The 23480-nt window shown below is 41.8% G+C and overlaps 1 protein-coding gene across 4 annotated transcripts; it reads right to left on the bottom strand.

Annotated features, from left to right (window-relative positions):
- Nucleotides 1-631: 631 nt before the first annotated feature.
- On the bottom strand, nt 632-23308 carry LOC127946847 (polyamine deacetylase HDAC10). 4 transcript variants are annotated; one of them, XM_052543668.1, is made up of 20 exons: nt 22776-23308; nt 21903-22037; nt 21727-21823; nt 21545-21642; nt 14049-14153; nt 13867-13935; nt 13266-13392; nt 12987-13052; nt 12840-12899; nt 11789-11878; nt 11560-11666; nt 11325-11392; nt 10549-10801; nt 10381-10471; nt 10219-10304; nt 10065-10118; nt 8770-8848; nt 8503-8691; nt 900-1108; nt 632-757 (listed from the first exon to the last, which is right to left on the bottom strand). In XM_052543668.1, exons 1-19 carry the CDS (start codon nt 22838-22840, stop codon nt 917-919), a joined length of 2031 nt encoding a protein of 676 aa, XP_052399628.1. In that variant the 5' UTR covers nt 22841-23308; the 3' UTR covers nt 632-757; nt 900-916. The 4 variants fall into 4 exon arrangements, with proteins under 4 accessions (XP_052399628.1, XP_052399627.1, XP_052399626.1 ...); XM_052543667.1 differs by having other exon boundaries at nt 632-1108; nt 22776-22866; nt 23084-23308; XM_052543666.1 differs by having other exon boundaries at nt 632-1108.
- Nucleotides 23309-23480: the final 172 nt, after the last annotated feature.

The raw sequence follows: 23480 nt of genomic DNA, 5'->3' as shown, positions 1-23480 counted from the left end.
GGTCAATGTAGACTCTTAAAGCCCTGATAGAGAGAGAGCTTGTAACTCAAGACAATACGGACTCACGGAGAGAGCTTGTAAGTCTCCTACTCGCTTAACCGGTGCTAGTGCCACTTTGAGCCCCTTGAGGTCCCTTAGAACCATGGATAGGTCCCATGTGGGGATCGTGAAGTGGCGAGGAGGGTTTTGCCTCCTGGACCCCTTCAGAAAATGAACAACTAGGTTGTTTTTACCCACCGACAGAACTGCAGTACGTAACCTTGTTTTATTGTTTTCAACATCCATTCTGACACTCTGGGAATGTCCTGCCATGCCTTGACCCGCGTGCCTTACAGTCAGCCATAGACAGAAACTAAACACACATAACACACATCACCTAACAAAGACATCTAGTGTTATAAAATAAAGCCCTAAAAGACAACTTTCTGCATCTAAAAAAAAAAAAACATTGATCTATTTACATTAATTCATTTAGCAGAGGCGAAAACAAGCGGTTTATAATACATAATTCATAATGTATAACATGTATGATATTGCTAACATCCTCAAATGGAGGTTTTGTCAGATTTAGCTCACTTCTAACTCAACAAACCTTATACAAGAACACAGTCAAATAAAAACTACCAACAAAAACTGTAACAGGTTCATTTTTAATGCCACACAAAATGTACAAAGTACAAAAATGATTATTTTCCGTAACTGAACATTAAAATGCAGGTCGCTCGACATTCCAGAGGTTTCCATCAGCTTTCTGAAACTGCACAAACACACATTATTATCAATTTATTTATACAAGAGTACATTAAGGCATTCTAAGGTCACATAACACATATAATTCATCATGTACAAACTTCTAGATAAACATATGTGATGTATGTTTCACAAAACTGCTCAATTACATGATCCATAAAATATTTTAGTGAACTGTGGTATCACTGTGCAGACCCAATCCCTCCTGCACCGAACACCAGCGTTTCTGCAGTCTCTGTCTCTGCTTCTCCATCATCTGAACATCTTCAGGATTGGGAGCTCCCAGGGGCCCGAGTGGAGGGATAGGGGCCCCAGAGAGGGCAGAGAGTGTAACCGCCAGCAGATCTTTGTCACAGCCCTGAAGACATGCAGGTATGACGATTTACTAGAAGCAAGCAACTCTCATACAGAAGATTAAGACAAGTAAAATGAAAAACAATTCACAAAACTAGGGATGCATCGATCCGATACTCACTATCGGCTCCGATACTGGCATTTTCTGTGGATCGGGTATCGGTCAGACAACCGATCCAAATACGATTTTCTGCGTATACTATTGTGTTATTGTTGAGCCCCAGGAAAAAGGCACAAAAACATTATAAAGCACCAAAACTTTTTCGAGAACGTATTTCAAGTGTTCTGAAGCTCTTCCATAGCTCAATATGAGTTACAGATTAATATTGAAGTAATTAAATTCAAGTTCACATAAACTCTTCTTTCCGCTGACTGAGGCTGTCTGTCTTCCTCTATTCAGCAATCAAACTGCGTGTCGCGTTCGGTTACTACAGTCAAAACGATGAAACTCTCATCAAGAGTGCACATAACTGAGGTTTAAAACTGTCCAAAGAAAAAGGCTCATCAAACTAACGTACAGATTTAATACTCTACATATCCATATCTCTTCCCTTTGTAATAGTGATGTCCGGTTCGCGAACGAATAGTTCGATTTAACCGGTTCTTCTTAGTGAACCTGTTGAACCAGTTCACTAACTCTGACTTAATCGTTAGAACCGGTTTGCGTCTCGAGTAAGCATAAATCCACAAATTACTTAAGTTGTTTACTTTTTTAACGTGGCAAACACTCTCTCTGATTCGAAATAAACCAATATCCTGGAGTAATTCATTTACTCAAACAGCACCCGTGATTTTTATAGAATCTATAATATCTTTTGCTGCTAAATCATCAACTAACATCTCGGTTACGGAGGTACAGCACCTGGCCACATGGTGCACTGACAATAACCTGCTCCTTAACACCAATAAGACCAAGGAGCTCATTGTGGACTTCAGGAAGAAGAAAGGAAGCACGCATGACCCCATCCACATTAACGGGATGGTTGTTGAACGTGTCTCCAGCTTCAAGTTCCTTGGAACCACCATCTTGGAGGACCTGTCCTGGACTACAAACACCTCCAGCCTCGTCAAAAAGGCTCACCAGCGCCTTTTCTTCCTCAGGACACTGAAGAAGAACCAGCTGTCTTCAACCATCCTGGTGAACTTTTACCGGTGTGCGATTGAGAGCATCCTGACCAGTTGCATCACAGTCTGGTATGGAAACTGCTCAGTGGCTGACCGCAAGGCACTGCAGAGGGTGGTGAAAACTGCCCAACGAATCACAGGGACACCACTTCCTGCTCTTGAGGACATCCAGAGGAAACGCTGTCTACGTCGAGCTCGCAGCATTCTCAAGGACTCCTCTCACCCTGACCACGAACTGTTTAACCTCCTCCCCTCCGGAAGGCGTTTCAGGAGCCTCCGGACAAGGACCACAAGATTCAGGAACAGCTTTTTCCCTAAAGCTGTCTCCTTGCTGAACTCTGCCCTCTGACACCCCTCAACACCCCCCACACCACACACATAGACTCCTCCCCCTCTTCAACACTCTGATTTATTTATTTACTCACAACAAGCAAAAAGTAACTTGTTATTACTTGCACTACTGCCTGTTCATCCAGGAACACTGTATAATCCATTTGCACATTGAAATATTTTTTTCTATGCACTTTACTGTCCATTGCAATACTGTAAATTATGTTCATAGTTCTGCCTATAGTGTACATACACTTTTACATAGCCCATCTGTATAGTATGTTCACAGTACACCTATCTGTATATCGTGCTTATAGTATTTAATATCTGTAAATTATGTCCATAATACTTACCTGTATAGTTATTGTACATATTATAGACCTTTATTCTGTACTTACTGCTTATTGCACTTCTGGTTAGATGCTAACTGCATTTTGTTGCCTTGTACCTACATGTGCAGTGACAATAAAGTTGAATCTAATCTAATCTAATCTAACCATGGTTCCCTAAATAGGGAACGAGATGCTGCGGTGACATCACCACGTATGGGAACACCTTCGGTGTGATGAATGTCTGAAGCCCTATACCATCCCGCCAATCCTATTGGCCAAATAGCGCTTGGCACCGCCCTACGCATGCGTACGCATCGTATACCCGGGTGCCGCGCGCCATTTCGCTCAGATTTCATGACTGAAGAAGAAGAATGCTATCAGGTACGGCACGGCCAGGACCGCAGCATCTCGTTCCCTATTCAGGGAACCATGGTTACATACGTAACCGAGATGTTCCCTATCATAGGTCACTTCGATGCTGCGGTGACGTCACCACGTATGGGAACGCTATACCAAAACGCCTGACGTACCTGATAGCTGGGATCCGAGGAAGTATCTGCTCAGTGGAGAGAACCCGGGAGCCAGGAGCCATCCTCACATTCAGACTGTAGGACTAGATAAAAGTGCTCGGTGAGGACATCCTGCCGCAGCACAGATATCATCCATAAAAGATCCACTGAGAAAAGCTTGAAAAGAAGCCACAGCTCTAGTGGAATGAGCTTTAACTCCTAAGGGCGAAGCGAGTCTGCACGCCTCATAGGCTAAAGATATTGCCTTCACCAGCCAATGGGACATGCGCTGTTTGTAACCGCATGGCCTTACTCTTATGTCCAAACAGACAACAGCTGGTCAGACTCACGCCATGGGGCTGTAAGATACACAAGTCTTTAAGCTCACAGGGCAAAGACTTAGATCTTCTGACCCCGCCTCAGCAGGGGATAAAGCTTCCAGGACCATTTGCTGAAAGCGAAAGGGATTAGATGCGACCTAGGAACATAATTAGGCCTCGGTCGCAACAACACCTACATAGATCCCGGTGCAAATTCCATGCACGTGGGTGAGACAGAGAGAGCCTGTAAACCCCAACTCTCTTGAGGGAGGATAAAGCCATAAGAAGTGTCTTCAGAGTCAGGATTTTATCCGGAACGGTTTCCAAGGGCTCAACAGATGCCCTGATAACCCTGCAACACAATGGATAAATCCCATGAAGGAACTCGCACGGGGCGGAAAAGCCTCAGCCGTCACGCACCCTGTATGAAACGAGAAACCAGTGGATAACGGCCCACTGAGGTACCGTCTATATATTTGTGGTAAGCTGAATAGCTGCCACGTAAACCTTAGAGTGACTGGCGTCACTCTATTCGAAAAACGATCCTGAAGGAACTCCAGCACTGAAGCCACTGGGCAGTAAACTGGATCCACATTACGATTGTACACCAGGTCGTAAACAGTCTTCACTTGAAAGCATATAAGCGTCTCGTAGAAGCTGTTCTAGAATTAAGTATAGTCTCGGTAGTTTCAACAGGAAGACCGGGACATACTAACTCACTCTGCTCAGAAGCCACGCCCACAACTTCCACAGATCCGGCCTCGAGTGCCAAATCCTGTCTGAGGGAAAACTCAATGGAGAGCCTGCTAACAGACTGATCAGGTCCGCAAACCACGGCTGCGTGTGCCATCACGGAGCCACCAGCAGCAGCTGTTCCACTCTGTCCAGCTTTATTAGGATAATACCGCTGGGATCAAATGAATCGGGGAAAAGCATATAGACTGGTCCTGGGCCAACTGTGAGCTAACGCAGCAAAGCCCAGGAGCGATGGGGAGAAGCATAGTGGGCAATGCGTAGGCCATAAGGGATTCATCGTTTGGGGTGTAATCTCCATTCCCCTTGTTCCAGAGACTGTCTGGATAGCATATCCACTCCGAAGTTCAAACGTCCGGGGACATGAACAACTCGGATCGACAGAAATTTGTTCTGAGACCAAAGAAGAACATGTCTCGCCAGCCTGCACAGGGGGCGAGAGCGTAATCCTTCCTAATGATTCAGGTATGAGACAAACACTGTGTTGTCTGATCTGAGCAGCACAAGACGGCCGATCAGCAGATTTGCGAATTACTGGAGAGCCAGAAAACTGCCAGTAATTCCAACCTGTTTATATACCAACTGCGTTGTGCAGCTGTCCACACTCCATGGGCTGGTCGCCCTTGACAAACAGCTCCCCAACCGGTCAAAGACGCATCCGTCATGACGGTCTCTGGGAAAGCTCAAATCCCCAGCCAAACCCCGGTAGGAGAAATTCGGTTGGCATCCATAGTTTTAACGACATCACACAACTCCTTGTCACCGAAATCGTCCGATGCGGAAGACAACGGGGTGAATATTTTGTCTTTCCGCCCATTTTTCCACTGAAAAGGGCGCATTTGAAGTAACCCCAGACAAATTACGGGGAATGCCGCTGCCATTAGACCTAAGTGTGAGGCACAATCTCGCTGTCACTGTGCGACCTGCTTTGAAGCGTCGCACGCATGACGCAATCGACTGAGCGCGCGGGAGAGAAGCTTTGCTGTCGTCGCGCGAGAGTCCAATTCTATTCCCAGAAAAGGTTATCCGTTGAGAGGTTATTAAAACACTTAAATTACATGAAAATTCGTGTGTAAGCACAAGCTCTTAAAGTGATTCAGCACAAGAACCCGATGAGAATGTGCTTGAGTCTGCGATTGCGCTAAAACCTGCCAATCGTCTAAGTGGTTCACAGACGGACGCCCTGGAGCTGCAACGGGGCCAGAGCTACATCCATGCATTTTGAGAAGTACGGGGTCACAATCCGCCGTCTCTTTTTTTTTTTTTTTTTTTTACAAAACAACAGCTGTAAGACCCTGCCTCCATCTGAGAGGGGTGAACGTCTTCTATAGCCCCTTTGCTCAGCAGAGTTGACATCTCCTGTCACAACACTGCTATTACCATCGGTTTACCACCGTGGAAAGAATTCAGCGGAAAAGAGGCGGGCCTCTTAAAAACTAATTGGTGTATCCGTGACAATTGTGCGTAACACCCATTGAGAAATGCCGGGCAGGCGTTCCACGTGACCCGAAACAATACTAGCGGTCTCAAATTTCCGCTTTCTGCAACGCTGTCATACACATAAATGTCCGTGCACGGAAAAACCTGCGGCATTCGTGCACAGGGGAAGTGTATGCATAAGAGCTATTGCGTCCCGTTGTGTATAATCCTGAAACTTGTCCACGGCAGGAATTAGACCAACGAATTGAACATCAGGCTCTGCCGCTAACTAAAACGGCGGCTGTGCGAGCCGTCATAAACGGGTCGTCTGTGTAGGACCCTTGAATCGGCCCTCGAAATCTGAAAGCTGGATTGCGCAGAGTGTCTGAGGGATTATTTATTTATTTATTTATTTACGCCTGGCGTTACAGCCCGATCCAATGCTGCTCGAAGTGCTGTTTGCTGCGAGACAGTCAATGTTAGAGCGTGGGGACTGCAGTGAGAGGGTTGGATGTGCATTAGCAGTCCAACGGCACTCTTTAGTGGAGGGCACAGACCCTGGCAAACATTGAAGGAAAGTGGATGCGTCAACTCGCTGCGTTTCGTTGTGTATAATCATGAAGCATGTCCACGGCAGGATTTAATCCAACAAGATAAACATAGGGCCACGCCGCTAGCGAGAACGCGGCAGCTGTGTGAGCCGTCATAAACTGGCCATATTCGCCAGTCTCTATGCCGTTCCTCAAACTCTGAAGACTGAATTGTGCAGTGTCTGAGGGGGCGCTCAAATAACAGCTCAGTTCAGTGACGCTCGAAGTGCTTGTGCTGCGAGACAGTCAATGTTAGAGCGTGGGGGTTAAGAACGAGAGGCTTCTCGTAAAGAACCGTAATAAGAGAATAAAATTTGCAGAAATAGACACGACTCGATACGTCTTCGACGAGACTTAGGTCGCGGCGGAGTTCAGCGCGATCCGTTCGGCTAGAGAGGTAGTCAAACGGCATTGCTATATAATAGCAGTCCGCCATGTCACTTAATCGTGGCAAAAACCCGCGCCGTTCGTGATATGCGCTGATAAAGGCTGCTTCCAGGACCTCAAAACCTCTTGGTGGAGGTCCGTGAGAAGGGTAGTTTATCCACCGCGCGGATAGCCACATAATAGCACACTGAGGAAGGGGAGGCGCGTTCCTCCTGTCCCCTCGGAGGGAGAGAACCGCATATGAGAACCGCTTATGCCGGCCAGAGCCTACTCTGAGTTCGAAGCTGCGGTTAGACAACATAGTATAAAAGCAAAACTGCTCTGATTAACGCGCTCGAGTGGGGAAGAGCGAGCAAGTGGAAAAACTCCAGTCCATCACTGTATTCATAGTCAAGCCACACATATCACCCCTAACCAACACCTCGTGTGGGGCCTCGGTGACCGCAGAAGCGAACGGTGGGGGTTAGACGCGAGGCGACTTAAGAAATAGACTCCAGAGCGCGGATACTTTTCTTTATTTTACCATAGCCGTAGGCTATCACAGAGAGAACATGTAGAGAGGCTGCAAACGAATCTCTCATGAGTGCCTCCCTGTGATAAACCCATTATACGGCTCTTACCTTTCGTTGACTCATCGCGTCCGCGAAAGAGGAGTTAAACACTGCTCGAAGAAAATCGCTGGAGAACGCGAGATGATAGGGCACAGATGATTCGCTATTCCTGAAGGAATGAAATCTGAGCGAAATGGCGCGCGGCACCCGGGTATACGATGCGTACGCATGCGTAGGGCGGTGCCAAGCGCTATTTGGCCAATAGGATTGGCGGGATGGTATAGGGCTTCAGACATTCGTCACACCGAAGGTGTTCCCATACGTGGTGACGTCACCGCAGCATCGAAGTGACCTATGATAGGGAAACTAGTTTATAATAGTATTTTTGACTTGTTATTTTTAATTAAAATGAAGTTGTGTATATGTAGTAGATAGTGATTAATGATCAGGTCAACACAGAGAAGTACAGAAATTCTACACTAATTTAAAAAAAAACTGCAATGGTTTCGGATTGGATTGCTATCGGCAGATACTCAGAATTTTCGGTATCGGATCGGTTTATGAAAAAATGGTATCGTTGCATCCCTACACAAAACAAATAAAGAAATTAATGTAAAAAAAAAAAAAAATACATTTAAATAAATAAATACATTTAACACAAATAAATGCATAAAATGCATAGATTAAAAATTAAATACGGCATATAAATGCATGTAAAATAAATAAATACATTTAAAATAAATAGTTCTTAGCAAATAAATAAACTATGAAACTACATTAAAAAAATAAAACATCTAAAATGTAGCTATTAGTAAAAAATAAATGTAAAATAAACAAATACATTTAAAATTTATAAATATGAATAAACTTAAATAAATATATTGAAGACACAACTACATTTAAAATCAACAATTTGAAACAAATAAATTAATGTAAAATAAACACAAATACATTTAAAACAAATAAATAAATTTAAATAAACACTTTTTAAATGAATTACCTAAAAAAATAAATTAATACATTTAAAATTAAACTAATTATTATTATTTAAAATATATTATTTTATAATATCTAAGTCTGACCTGCAGTAGGGTGAGTGTGCGGCCCTCTGCCAGGCCTTGGAGCAGACCGATCAGGTGACCCCAGACTGGAGCCAGAAGAGTCCCACTGTCTCCAACAACCCCCAGCACCAGCCCGGGGTTGAACTCATACGCCAGAGGGAGGATCAGGCTCAGAACCGCCTGCATAAATCCTGCCGTGAATCCCTCACCCTGAAGACAAGCAGGAAGAGGAAGTGACTTCACAGAAATAAGACCAAATCCAAGACAATATAAGCCGTGATCGCACACCTCTCTCAGACACAAGGACAGACGGTTCACACACTTCTCTTCAGTTTCTTCAGCACAGATTTGGACTAGAAACACCCTCCTGAAAAGAAAGACCCACAATGCAAATCAAGGCAAGCTGAACGTGATTTTTGAAATAAAATGAAAACTGAACATACCGTAAAACTTCAAATAATAGCCCGGGCTTCTATTTACCCAAACCGCTGAACTGCACCGGCTTGTATTTGAGACCGGCGTCTATAAGAGACAGGCCTTTAATTTAGTGTTGAGATGTTCAAGCATGACAGCAGGAGGTTACCACATTATACTACGTTTTATTTATAATTCATTTTAATGTGTTTAACAAATCATTTAATGTAAGAAATGTCTTTGGCTATTGGCAGCATAAAAAAATATATAAAAAACGAAACGATGTGACAGCAATGGGCAGAACAATAGAAGTTACCGCTAAAATCCATTGAGCATATGAACTTGTTGCCCGAAACATATCAACAAGAAAGAATGATGGCTACCCTGTAAAACAACTGCAATCATGTGATAGAAAATTACTCTATTCATCACTATCATCATCCCCGCGATCCTCAATTACAAGTTCATTGGCGAATTCCTCCTCCACATCGCTCTCTCCTCCACTTCTCCCTCTCCAGCCTCCGCTAACTCTGCCTTGCTTGCACTAACAGCTCTCGCACAGTTGCGCACGGCTCTCCCTCTTTGAAACAATGGTGATCCTCACTTCCATCAGAAGCTACTGTCAGGCCACATACCTAAGGATAACATCCTTAAGTCAATGAAATATATTATCTCCTCTTTCTCCCTCGCGCGCACACACACACGCGCGCGCAAGCATACCTTAAAGGAATTTTTCAGCCGCTCCGTAGCTTTTCCCACGCTTGAAACAGACCAGGCCTCTATTTGAGACCGGCCTTTATTTACCCAAACCTCTCGTCACACCAGGCGTTTAAAAGAGACAGGCGTCTATTTGGGACTCAGCTATTATTTGAAGTTTTACGGTATATAAATAATAGTCAATTAAATTTTTTTATAAAGCTATAACAGTGCATAAACACTACTAAAAATCTAAAAAAGATTTAGAATTATTTTGAATTCATATTTTAAAAATAAGTGTAACACTAAAATAATATTTTTTTCAGAAAAATAAAGGTAACACTAAAATTATATTTTTTTAAATACTACCTTTATGCATGTTTATATTTAAAACTTTTTTTTTTACAACTTTTTTGCTCTACCCTTTAAACAACAAACAATAAACACAAAAATGTATGCAATAACTGGCTCACCCGTCATCAGTTTTGACTGGTATATTCCCATCTCCGATAAAAACAACCAGCACCCTTCATCAAACACACAAGCACAGTATCACACAACAGTTCATTACTGATCTGATCAAGGTGATTTTAAAGTTAATTCTTGTTAGTCTAGTAAATGTTGTACCGTTCAGCGAGGCCCATGAGTGCGTGTTGATAAGCACAGCGTACGGACAAACTCAAGTCAGACACTACGATGCATCCGTTACGCACCTGATGAAGCGTTACAGTCTGTTACCAAATACAGCACAGAAAAATAACCACCTGATTCGTGTTGTCGCCTCCTCACCTTTCTATTCATCATTTGGTCAAGAACTGAAATGATCTTTCCAAGAGGCTTGAGGATGTTTTGGTCCGTTACGTCTTGGAAATATTTATCCCTACAGACAAAAAAACGATTTGTAAAGATGTGGCCAAAAAGCTTGACTCTGTGTATTAATGATCTTATTTTACCAACCGGATACTTTGTACTTCTTTAGAGGTCATTTGGGAATCTTCCCCCAGATTTTGGCAGCCTTCAGGCAGTGAGAACTCCACACCAGGAGGGGGCGCTACGAGTGTTCGCACATCAGTAGATGTCCTGATTAAAGGTTCAGGCCACTCAACAGTCTTCTTTGCATCGCTCTCTGACACAGGTTTCTCAGTCTCTTTTGTTTTGCTGTTCTTCTCATCCAGTCTGGGCCTTTTGGTGCTCGTACCTGAATGAGCCTCTTTAAGAATGAGACGGATAAAAATTTAAAAGATAAAACATAATAAAATGAGGCTGTCAGATGGTAAAATGACATTTAAATAAAAACTCATTTAAATGTCACTATCTTTATATCTAATTCCAATTGCCTTGATAACAGAGTTATTATCGTTAACTAAAACCAAAACTATTAAAAATGGTTTTGTTTATTAAAATATAGCTGAAATAAAATATAAATATTAAATGAAAAGCTTCAACTAAAGGAAAATTAAATAATTAAATTAAATAACTGAACTAGTAAGTTCAAGCACTAAAATTACTAACTGGAAATAAATAAAAACTAAAAGGAAGATAAATTAAACCTTAATAGTTCAAATTGACAAAAACACATAAAATCAATAGAAATGTAACTAAAATGTATATGAAAACTGAAAATATATCAATAAAAGCTTATTCATGTTTTAATAAAAACTATAGTACCATAAAATTAATACTTAAACAAAACAATTCATTTAAAGTGAAAGTAAAATGGCGATAACCTTAACCTAAGTGATTTAAACAGCTCCAGTATGATGATTGAGCGCTGCGAACATTTTGGATAGATTCTAGTGCACTGCAAAAAAACACACACACATGGCATATTACTCCAGCTTACTAGCGACAAAAACATTTTCTCAGTCCACACTTAAACCAAATCACAGAGCTAACAGTGCACCTTAACTCAAGCAAACAGCTCAACCAATGAAAAGCACTCTCCCCATGATTGACAGCTCAATTCACCTCTCACAAGGGGCTGTGAGCCCTGACAGCTGAGGGGCCGGATCTCCCAGAAGGGTCTGGACGGTTTGGCAAACGGATTGGGCGAGAGAAGTCAGGTTATACCCTCCCTGAGAGAATGAAGGAAATCAATATGCACAATCTAAACATGATATCACAGATAATGGGGCTTTAATTTTAATGTGCTTGGATCAGCTTTAAAAAAAAAATTTAAGTGATAATGATAACAGACCTCCAGGACGACGCATATTTTGCCTTCAGCCAAAGGCATTAGCAGCTGGGTGAGGTGGGCAAAGATCTCTGGAAGAGCACACATTTCACCCTGAACCAGAACAGACAGCAGTTAACTGAGATCAACCCATACATACGGCCCATCAAACATGACGGAAAGTATTAGAAACTGTGAGAGATGCAAGGATTTCAAAGATTCAAGGAGTAGTTCACCCAAAAATGTTTATTTCTTGAAGAAATGACTTATTCTCAGGCCATACAAGATGTAAATGAGTTTCGTCATCAGAGCAGGTTTAGAGAAATGTAGCATCACATCACATGCTCAACGGTGGATCCTCTGCAGTGAATGGGTGCCGTCAGAATGAGAGTCCAAACAGCTGATAAAAACATCACAGTAATCCACAAATAATCCACAGCACTCCAGTCCATCAATTAATGTCTTGTGAAGTGAAAGACTCCATCATTAAAGCATTTTCTGGTCAAAATATTGGTCCATAATCCATATAAAAACTTCCTACAGTGAAAAGCCATCTCATGTTGTCCTCCCACAGCAAAACCAACCAACATATTTGTTTAGATCAGTTTCAGACTTTTTTTTTACTTTTAAATGGTGTGCATATTTCTATCATTATCCAGATAAGACTTTTTCACAGGCGTAAGCGTTGTTATGTATTGATATTTTGGTAATGATGATTTTGTTTCTTACAAACACACACCTTTTTGGTTCACTAGACATTAATTGATGGACTGGAGTGCTGTGGATTACTTGTGGATTACTGTGATGTTTTTATCAGCTGTTTGGACTCTCATTCTGACGGCACCCATTCACTGCAGAGGATCCACTGGTGAGCAAGTGATGCAATGCTACATTTCTCCAAATCTGTTCTGATGAAAAAAACTAACTCAAACTCATCTATATCCACTTGGATGGTCTGAGGGTGAGCACATTCTCACTAACTTTCATTTTTGAGCTGTTTCTTCAAACAGGATCCAGAAAAGAAAACCTCAGGTCAGCAGCTCAGACAATCACAGATTTAAAAAGAGTCTCTTACTTCTGGGTCCCCGATGGCTGAATCAAAACCAGCACAGACCAAAACCAGCTCAGGATCAAACTGAAAGAGAGAAAAGAGTGCATCAGCTTGACTTCGACACTCAGAAAACAGTCTAATGGACTAAAGGTTGTTCTCTGGGACAGGTACCTCATACGCTACGGGTAAAAGAACATGGAAGAAAGCAGCCAGATAGTCGCTGTTCGTCATGCCCACCTGCAGGAAACAAGCACAGCACAGAAACTATGTGACAAAATCTTTGTTAAATATCATTTTAGGTGATTTCCTTTTAAAAAAAGAATATTTTTTATTGTAACCAGTGAGAATGTGTGATTAAATGCTGAGTTGATCGGCATGCACCGCTGGTATGAAACACACATTTATGACAGAGTTTGATGGTTTCTGAGCATTGATTCAGTTTTCACTCGCCTTGTTCCAGGGGAGGTTCACGTTAAAACCAGATCCTTTGCCTTTCCCGATGCTGGTGTAGTCTGACTCAGGGAGATAGGGCCAGAAGGTCTGGTGCTCGTAACGATGCCAGGAAAAATAGAGCACACTAGGAAATAAATAAACATTAAGCATGCATACCAAGGAAAAAGGATGTGCTATGGACATAAATGATTTTTCAATCTGCATAGGTGAATTTTTTTTCTTTAAATGATCAGACTTTTGATTCTAGAGGATTACAAAACAGGTAGAACAAAATCGTATTTAAATAATTTTATAATAATAAATAAATTAATACATTTATGAAGACACTTTTATCCAGAGCGACTTAAGTGCATTTAGACAGTGCATTCAGGTCATAGATTTAGTTTTTTACCAGTATGATTGTTCCCTGGGAATCGAACCAATGACCTTTTGCACTGCTAATGCAATGCTCTAGCACTGAGCCACAGGAACTAATACTTTAATGAAGTACTTTATAAATAAAATCTTTAATGGGCAAACGTCTCTAACATTTTCTTCAGAAGATTGAAACATCTAGGCTTGTAAACAATCTTGTTCATCAGAAGGAAGATGTACTCACCTTGGGTCCTCCTCAAAGCAGTACTGGATGCCCTGTCCATGATGGACGTCCCAGTCCACAATCAAAACCCTGGAAAGATCCCCAAGCTCAAACTTATACAAAATCTGAGTTTCCTTCAGTGAGTATTACAGGTGTAAGTCAGTGTTTGTTGCACAGCAGTGCAGGATGTTACACCCCTTCACCTGTTCAGGTTGTAGGTCTTCTTGGCATAAAGCGCAGCGATGGCCACATTATTGAACACACAGAAACCGTTCGCAGCGGAGCGCTGACTGTGGTGTCCTGGAGGCCTGAAGGTCACAAAAAGAGAAAAGAGGGAAGTGAAAGAAAATTAGTTACTAAAAAAATATAAAAAATAACGAGCTACTGTTACATTATAATCCTCCACGACCGCTGCGTTCTCAAAACTCAGGCAATTTGATAATACCTAGAATATCAAAATCAACTGCGGGCGGCAGATCCTTTTCTTATTTAAATAATAATAATTCCTTACATTTATATAGCACTTTTCTAGGCACTCATAGCGCTTTACATAGTACATAGTCAGGGGGTGCTATATAAATAAAGGTGACTTGACTTGACTTTCACTTCAGCACTGCATTTCACACACACACACAAAAAAACATGTGCGTGCAAATGAGGATTTAAGTCTCCATCCACAAACAGACGTACATCTTCAGATATAAGGTATTTCATTGCACTTTAACAAGTAATCTGACCGGCCTATATATGTGCAATATTTTAAACGAGCCCTCACTAAAGCTCCTTTCACACTGTAAGTTGGACCCGGAAAATTGTCGGGTCGCTGTCTGTGTGAAAGCAAACATGTCCCGGGATTGATCCCAGGTTGGGGACCTAGTAACATTGCCGGAACGAGCGCTGGGTGAACAAGCCAGAACCAATACCGTAAAGGGTGTGTCGTAGTCATGAAGCACGTTATCCTGCAACTATTTAACCACATGTTTTGAAGGTAGATCAACATTCGCGATTAAATAAATATGTGCAAACTGTAACGAAGCAGAGATCAGTTAGTTCCTCACAATCCGCGCTGAAGCTGAGATCGTTCGCCAGCTTAAGTGAAAGTTAACGTGCCTAGCGTTTTCGACTTGTACATTACACATCACATCTTGATGTCACATGTCTTTATGGGACCTTTACGTGTTGTGTGTGAAAGCACGCACATATTCCGGGTAATCACTGGCAGTGTGAAAGTGCAAAATCTAGTGATCAGGGAAAGATTGCCGGGACACATTACCTGTGTATTTTACGAAATCGCAGTGTGAAAGGGGCTTAGCTGAATTTAATGCCACAGTTATGTTAGAAAGCATCTCATTCTTGTTTCTGAGGCAGTGCTACACTCGATATGACAGTTTCGTCCTACTATATATGAACTAGCGGTTTTAAATACAGTATTTTTATTAGAGGTCGACCGATTTATCGGTTTTGCCGATTAATCGGCACCAATAGTTGTCTGCTGGAACAATCAGTTATTGGCTAAAATCCATGTCGATAGTTTTCCACATTTCGTCCCTTGCTGGAGCCAGCTTATAGTTTCCCGGGTTGCATCCATTGCTGGAGCGGCTGAGAAGGCTCTGTTTTTATTATACAGTGCAAGAGCGTCCTCTAGAGGCTGAAATCATTGACAGCATGTGCTGTTTGTTTAGACACGTGACGCTGCACGCTGATCAGAGCAAGTAATCTTCAGACCAAAATCCTGCCACGCCTCATAGCGTCATTCACATAGTTTTCCATTAAATTATATTATATTCACCCCAAATTGTTGTTAATGTACATAATGAATTGTATATTGAGCATTTTCATCCAAACATTTGTATACTTCCTTTGGAGAGCTATAATATAGAGCGCTTTTTTCATTTGCTCTGTTTTTTAAACACTGAACTTCAAACTTATCTATAAACTACAATAAACTTGTATCCATTTGGTGAATAAATAAACTGTATTAGAGCACTAATCGAGTTGAACGTGATGCGTCCGAAGTGTGTGTGACACCACTGAGTTCTCCTAGACTCAGTGCTGCTCTTTTATTTCGATTAGATAATTAATAATTGTTCAATAATAGAAGCAGTTAAAGTGTGAGAGTTTGCATTGTACTGGTGGAATTGTAGGACCCTGTTTCCCGCGATGCAGTAAACATTCATAGAAACGGAATTCACACTTTAGCGCGTGTGACGCTCAGCAGTTATTTCAGCGACTGCCGTCTCACTAAATGAGTACATAAACACATGAAGAACATCTCCAGAACAGCTCGGAGAGTCATTTCATGAGCATCTGACCGTTTGATTTGAGCAAAAGCATCATATCACATGCACAGAACACGGCAACCCATCAAAATAAAAGTCCGGTTTTGGAAGTCTATTGTTCAGTAGAATGTACATAGCCTGCTACTACTACTGAAATTAAACAAACATATTTTTTTAAGGAATAATCATACAACATTTCTTCCAGGTTTTAATTTCAGTAATTAAAAGAAAAGTAAAATTAATATTTCATACCTTGATTTAATAACTATAAAATTGTAAATACACAGAATTTTTGAGGGAAAAAAAGCCTTAGCCTTCAAGGAAAAAAATTATAAATTAAGTTGTTTTATGCGTTCAAATAATGAGACATGCTAAAATAAAATTAGGTAACAATAAAAAATATTGTGAGAAAAGATAAAACATTTCATAGGGCCCTAATCAGATAATTTTTGTTAAACTTTTATTAAATTGATTTGAAAATGTATAAGTTTCATGATTTCAACGGGGTGGTGGTCGGGGCTCTTTCATGGGGTATCGAGCAGCGAGTTGAGGAGGCCTTGATTTCGTCTCTGGGCTTCCTCCGTCGAAGGGTAAAGGCGGGCGTACACGGTGCGATTTTTGCTGTCGTACGAGTTCGCATGCGATTTTTTTCAATCGTGTGGAAATCGCGTATTCTCGTATGGTCGCGGCTCGTATCATTTGCGATGAATTACGAGCCGAGCAGAGTGGCTTACGAGCACTTCCCGACCTCCCGATCATTTTTAAACATGTCTAAAAAGTTCGTGAGCTATCGGTTTGAATTCGTGCCATTTGTGCGGTTGAACGAGCCGATTTGTTGATTTATCTGAAGTTGACCAATCACGAACTAGGAAAACCACAGAAGAAGAAAGACGAAGACGGCAGCTGAAGTCTGTCAGGAACAGCGAGCGCTGTATGATGTTTCTAGCAACGTATTCCAATGCCCTTTTGTTCTCTCTCTCCCTCTCTCGCTCACACACGCATATGTAGTTTACAGGGACTCTCCATAAACGTAACGTTATTCTATACTGTATATCCCCATACACTACCTCTATCCATCATGAAAAATGCATGTTTAAAATTTCTATTAAACACCGTATAGTATTTTTTTTAAGTCATTTGGTTTACGAGGGCACAGTAATTGTCATCACAAACCATGTTTACATTTTAATACCCATTTCAGATATTTATAAACAGGGTAACCAAACGTCCCGGTTTCCTATTGCTGAAAAATAACCTGTACGTGTAGGAAACAGTCACGGCTCGTATCAATATTTTATATGCAGTTATAAGAGAGGGAGAGCAGTTATATTAGGCTCGTTCCACTTGAACCGCTGCACGCACAGAATGATCACCTGTATGACATTAAAGTACCGCGAGAGCGATTCGAATGCATTGGATATGTGTGCTCTCATATCGCTTTCGCGGTAATGTCATACAGTGATCCTTCTGTGCGTGCAGCGCTGCTTCAAGTCGAACGTGTCTATCAACTTCGTGCGATTGCTTCTGGAATTTTTGGGTTGTAAAATCGTGTCGTATATCATCTCGTCCGTACGATTTTCAGATAAACTCACTCGTGCCGTGTGCGTGGACATACGATCTTCCGACCATCCGAATTCGCACCGTGTACGCCCGCCTTAACACTGTTGTTCTCACGGTGGTGGATCGCTTTTCCAAAGCTGTTCATTTTATCCCCCTGCCCAAGCTGCCCTCCGCCCGGGAGACCGCCCAACTGGTGGTGGACCACGTCTTCCGTCTCCATGGGTTTCCGGTGGATGTGGTTTCTGATAGGGGTCCCCAGTTCGTCTCCCGGTTCTGGAGGGAATTTTGTAGACAGATTGGGGCCTCCGCAAGTCTGTCTTCAGGGTTTCATCCCCAGACCAATGGGCAGTGTGAGTGGGCCAACCAGGATCTAGGAAGAATGCTCCGCTGTCTAGCATCCAACAATCCGAGTTCCTGGTGCCAGCAGCTCTCCTGGGCAGAATACGCTCATAACACTCTTCCGGTGGCCGCGTCAGGTATGTCCCCTTTTGAGTGTTCTGTTGGTTATAATCCACCTCTGTTCCCGTCACAGGAGCCCGACGCAGCGGTTCCATCCGCCCTGGCTTTCGTCCAGCGCTGCCGTCGCACCTGGGAGAAAGTCAGGAGGATTCTGATCCAAACCTCTGGCCGAACCAAGACCGCAGCTGATCGTCGCCAGTCCTCTCCTCCTGCCTATGTGTGTGGTCAGCGGGTTTGGCTTCCTACCAAGGATCTGCCTCTCCGGGCGCCTTCTCGTAAGCTGGCACCCAGATTCATTGGGCCATTCCGCATCACCAAGGTGGTTAGTCCGGTGGCGATCAGGCTCAAGCTCCCTCCAACTTTTGGTCGGGTTCACCCGGTGTTTCATGTTTCCAGGGTCAAGCCGGTGTTCTCTTCCCCCCTTAATCCTGCTTGTAGTCGGCCCGCCCCCTCGTCTTGTGGATGGATCTCCTACCTATACGGTTAACGAGATTACTCGATGAGCGGCGCCGCGGCAGGGGGTTTCAGTATCTTGTGGACTGGGAGGGGTATGGTCCAGAGGAGAGGTGCTGGGTGCCGTCCCGGGACATTCTGGACCGCTCGTTGATTGAGGACTTCCGGCGGCATCGAGGTAGGGCCCTTCCTAGAGCGTCAGGTGACGCTCCTGGGAGGGGGGGTACTGTCGGGTCTCGGGTCTAATCACCTGCCTTTTCGGTGTGTGTGTGTGTGTGTGTGTTTGTATCACTTGTCAGCTCACCGTGTCTACCTGTTTGAGTTTTCCCCGCCCTCCTTGTTTCTGTGTTGTGAACCTTAATTGCTCGCCACCTGTTTTCTATGTTTTTCTAATTTTTTCCCTTTATCATTCCCTGTGTTTCTCTGTCTATTGTCAGACTGTTGTTACTCGTTTCAATAGCTCGGATCTTCTAGCTGTTCTTGGCACTCACCTTTGTCGTGTCTTGTCCTCAGGCTCCAGTGTGTTTAGCTGATTTCTCTGCCCCCTGTTCTTACAAAGCGCAGAGCTCTTGGAAGCTTCCTGTCCTCATCACTCCGGTCTCAGCGGTCATACGAATTACCGTGGAGCGTTACTCATCGGCTGTGATTCATATGCTTTGACTATTCATCCAGTCACTACGAGTAATCCAGTGAACGTGACTCATCTGCCCTCACTCCTCTGCTTTAAATAAAGCCTTGTGTAAACCCGCATTTGAATCCTGCCCATTTCTCCTGACATACATTATACACACACGGAGTTAAAAATGTGCTCTTTTCTGATCCCTATGTCAATAATTTCACAATTTCAGATAAATACTATTTATTATGTAATATTGATAGGCTACTTAACTACAATTGAAAAAAGATGGGTTTTGAAAAACTGTGATGTACTGTTGTGGATTGCATATTTTGCTCAATCTTTCCTATTTATGTCTTCTTGCCATTCTGACGTATTAATGAAAATGACACGAAAACCCCAATTTTCTATGCTTGAAATTGCAGTTATTTTCAAGAAGGTGGTAGAAAATAGTATAGACCAGCTATTTTCAAAGCTGAAAAATAGCATTACAAATGCTGACAAAAATAAAATCTGGGCAGAAATCACTCAAAAAAAAATTATGCTAGCTATGGATATGGACAAATCCCAGACAAAGTCAGGAATAAGTGGAGGGACTTCGCAAGTGTGACAAAACAGAGGGCTGTGGCACATAAGAGGGAAGCAAACAAGACTGATGGGGTATTAGTTCAGTTCCTCCTGTCCCTTCAGAGGAAGAGACAGTTTTGGCATCCTGGGGCCTGTTGCAATGGAAGGATCCTTGGAGATATGGATACATGTGCATCAACCAGACTTTGCCTTCAAAGTCCAGGCCTCCAACATCAGGCCCTCTCCAGTCTGGCCCTTCAACATCAGGCTTCACATCTTCAGAGGGCAATAAGAAGAACAATGCTTTAAATTCAGTTGTTAGCTACACTGCATTATTATGCTGTTGGAAATGTATGGAGGTGGTGGGTGATGGCCTGATGGGTGGGTGATGGAAGTACACATGACTCTTTTGTGTGGGACACTTCTGCAGTCACTATGGTGATAGCTGGCTGCTGGAGACATGTCCTCTTCGCCCATACGTCCTGTCACCTGTGTAGCATCCAGCCACCACTGCAGTTTAAACCATTTGTTTAATCTGACATATTTATAAATATTTGGTTTCTTTGCCGATATGCATTAAATGAACACTTAAAAAAAAGCTTTTGCAAACAGTGTATACCGTCTCTCTCTCTCTCTCTCTCTCTCTCTCTCTCTCTCTCTCTCTCTCTCTCCATATATATATATATATATATATATATATATATATATATATATATATATATATGTATTCACACACACAAACACATTTGTAGAGAGTATTCTATATTCTAATTCTGTAAAAACAACAAAATCACTCACCTATTTATAATTTTTTTTGTTACTTTATTTAGGTACATTCATTTAAAATTAAAAATTAATTTACTATAAAAATACTGTAATTTGAGTGTTAACATTTTATGTGTTGTGAAAACCTCTAACACACTGTTTTACCAACATTGTTATATGAGACGTACGTATTTTGGAATGTTTTTAAATTAAAATTAAACAAAGATAACCCACTTGACAGACTCACCGTTTCTTCGCACAAACGAAACAATGGCTGTGTTCTAATCGGTAAGATTAATGCTTTCAGAGGTGGATCTCAAAGTGGATGGTGAAATCTTCTAAAGGAATAGGGCACAGGGTCGATAACTCTGAATAGAACACAGACCAGGTGCGGCGCAATCAATGACGTCGACACAGCAAACTAACAACGAACTATGCCTCTAACCACAGGTGGAGAGCTGTAGTTCCAACGACACAAGTTTGCGATGCAGTTTGCGAATGTTCGTTTGAACTATGGTTTCGGGAAACACCGAATCGTTGAACTACGTTGGTAACGACGGAACTTGCGACCATAGTTGGCTAACGATGCTTTTGGGAAATGCACCCCAGTGTGGTCCAACCTAGCTATCGGTATCTGCAAAATCCAATATCGGTCGACCTCTAGATTTTATATTTAACGTTTATTAGTATAATTGAAAGTATATTTTTGTGATTATTGGTGATTCCATAGGCTCTCTCTCGCACACCGGCACAGTTTAAAACACCAAATAGTTATGCTATGACAAGAACAAAGAGCCTCTCTCTTGCTCCACCCATGCACGATAATATCATGTATCGCCGATCTCACGGACTGACGATATGACGATTTGACTCTCAAACATAATGTATGTTTAGCATTGAGTGGGTTAGACATTACATTGGTCTTCTTGACGGACATTTGGTGACACCCTGCTCATTTATTTCCAATCCCGAGAGCAGCAGCTGTGGGTTGTGTGCTCACCTGACCAGTGCCATGCCGTTCCTGACCTCTCTCTTCATCACACTGTCCACCAGCTGCAGTGTGGCACCCACAGCCATCGTAGCACAGTGATAGATGTTCTGCACTCACATGAGAAACTGTGTTCAGAAGCGTTAAGGTCTCCAGTCACCTGAACCCAACAAGCATCAATGATCTGGACTTACCTGATGGAAATAGACGTCAGTGTACTGCTTTGAAAATGCCTTCAGCTGTTTCACGCTCATTTTGGAAGTCTGTTTAACAGCCTCCAGATATTCCTCACTAAACACAAAAACCAAACTCAATCATAAAGCAGTAGAAATGGGGCCTGGTTTAAGTTTAAATGCCAAAACTCGAAAACCTGTGTGCCAGTAAAATCTCCTGCTCGGTGGCCAAGCGGACCGGCACCTGTTTGCACCGCTCTGCTACGCCGCGAGTCTTCAGTGCTTCATAAGACACGGTCAACCGCTCAGGAACCTCGATCTCACAGACTTGACTGGACAGAGCAATAAAAAAACAGGTTTGTGTAAAAATTGCAATGCAGGCAATAATTAAAAAAAAAGTTTATAAATAAATAAATCAACCGATTTAATCAGTTTATGAATATCAACGATGAAATTATTAAATTAAGCAAATGTAGTAAAAAAGTGATAGTAATATTAGTAACTCCAACAATTTTATAACTGACTTAAATCTGCTATTATTACTCTTTGGTTGCAAAACTAAAAATGCATTATAACAATGTTGTGTTAATTTAGTATCATTGAGATACTATAGTAGTTTTTTTATATTATCAATTTGTTTTTTATTTTTGAATTTTCCATTTTCATTTTGAGTACGTTTTATTAATGTTGTGAGCATTAGATCATTTCATTAGTTATTGTTTAGTTAGTTTTTATTCATTTCAGTTGTAAATGATTTTAGTACAACGAGTTAAACTAACTGAAAATGGGCAATGATGCTTTGTGAACTGAAATAAACTCTTTTTTTTCAGTGAACATTTATTTTATTAACATATTTCAGAAATCAACTTTTAAAATGAACGGAAAAGATCTTGAAATGGCATTTAAAAATAATATTTTTTAACTAACAGAATGTTGAAACAAATTCACAGAGATGAAAAGCATTAAAAACCATACACATGTCAAGTATGATCATTAGTACTCGTGAGGAATGATATGAAAAGGTATCAGATGATTATCATATTTCATGTAAGAGGCGTATTTATACTTACACTGTCCAGAGGATTTTATAATCGCTCATCTCCTCGTCAAAGATCAGTGCACTTCCTGATGCCATTTAAACACTCTGCTCTGGATTAATAACTGATTAATAACTGTTAAAGGTTTGTTAAAGGTGTGCTGCGTTCAAGTCAGTTTAGTCGGCTCAAGATGGCGATGTAAAAATACAACAGGGTTTGTTAACACTGCCGAAGGGGCAAATAATTTTTTAAATAATTTATGAAGCCAATTTAATCTGTATCGCATAAAAACCTATCGTTATGTTGCAAGCCTGTCAATCAATTTCAACAAAAAAAATTACCGTCAACAACAGACGTCGCATCCATCGATTATGTCATGTTTCTTGAAATGACACGCCCCCAACTCGGAGCTTAAAGAAAATTCCTAGTTTCCCACTCGTTATCACGACTTTATAGTGGCTTTCATGTACGTTTAACGCGTAGATACAATGTATCCGGCATGACATGAACAGACAGTAAAAGAAATGAACACAGGACATGAACCGGTTTAGCTGGCTGTTTCTTGTTCTTTACTCGGTGACCGCAGAGCGTCTGTTGTATGACCGCCCCTACCGGATGATCAACAGTCAAAACAATTCTACACTACCACTTTTGGAAAAGACTTATTTTGTCAATTTTGTATTTTGTGCACATGCATGTTTCTTTGATCTTTTATTTTTTTGCAATAGTAATTATTTT

The sequence above is a fragment of the Carassius gibelio genome, chromosome A25 (assembly GCF_023724105.1).
Source record: "Carassius gibelio isolate Cgi1373 ecotype wild population from Czech Republic chromosome A25, carGib1.2-hapl.c, whole genome shotgun sequence".
Lineage (NCBI taxonomy): Eukaryota > Metazoa > Chordata > Actinopteri > Cypriniformes > Cyprinidae > Carassius > Carassius gibelio.
Note: the sequence above shows the minus strand (reverse complement) of the source record. Positions and strands in the feature narration are given on the sequence as shown.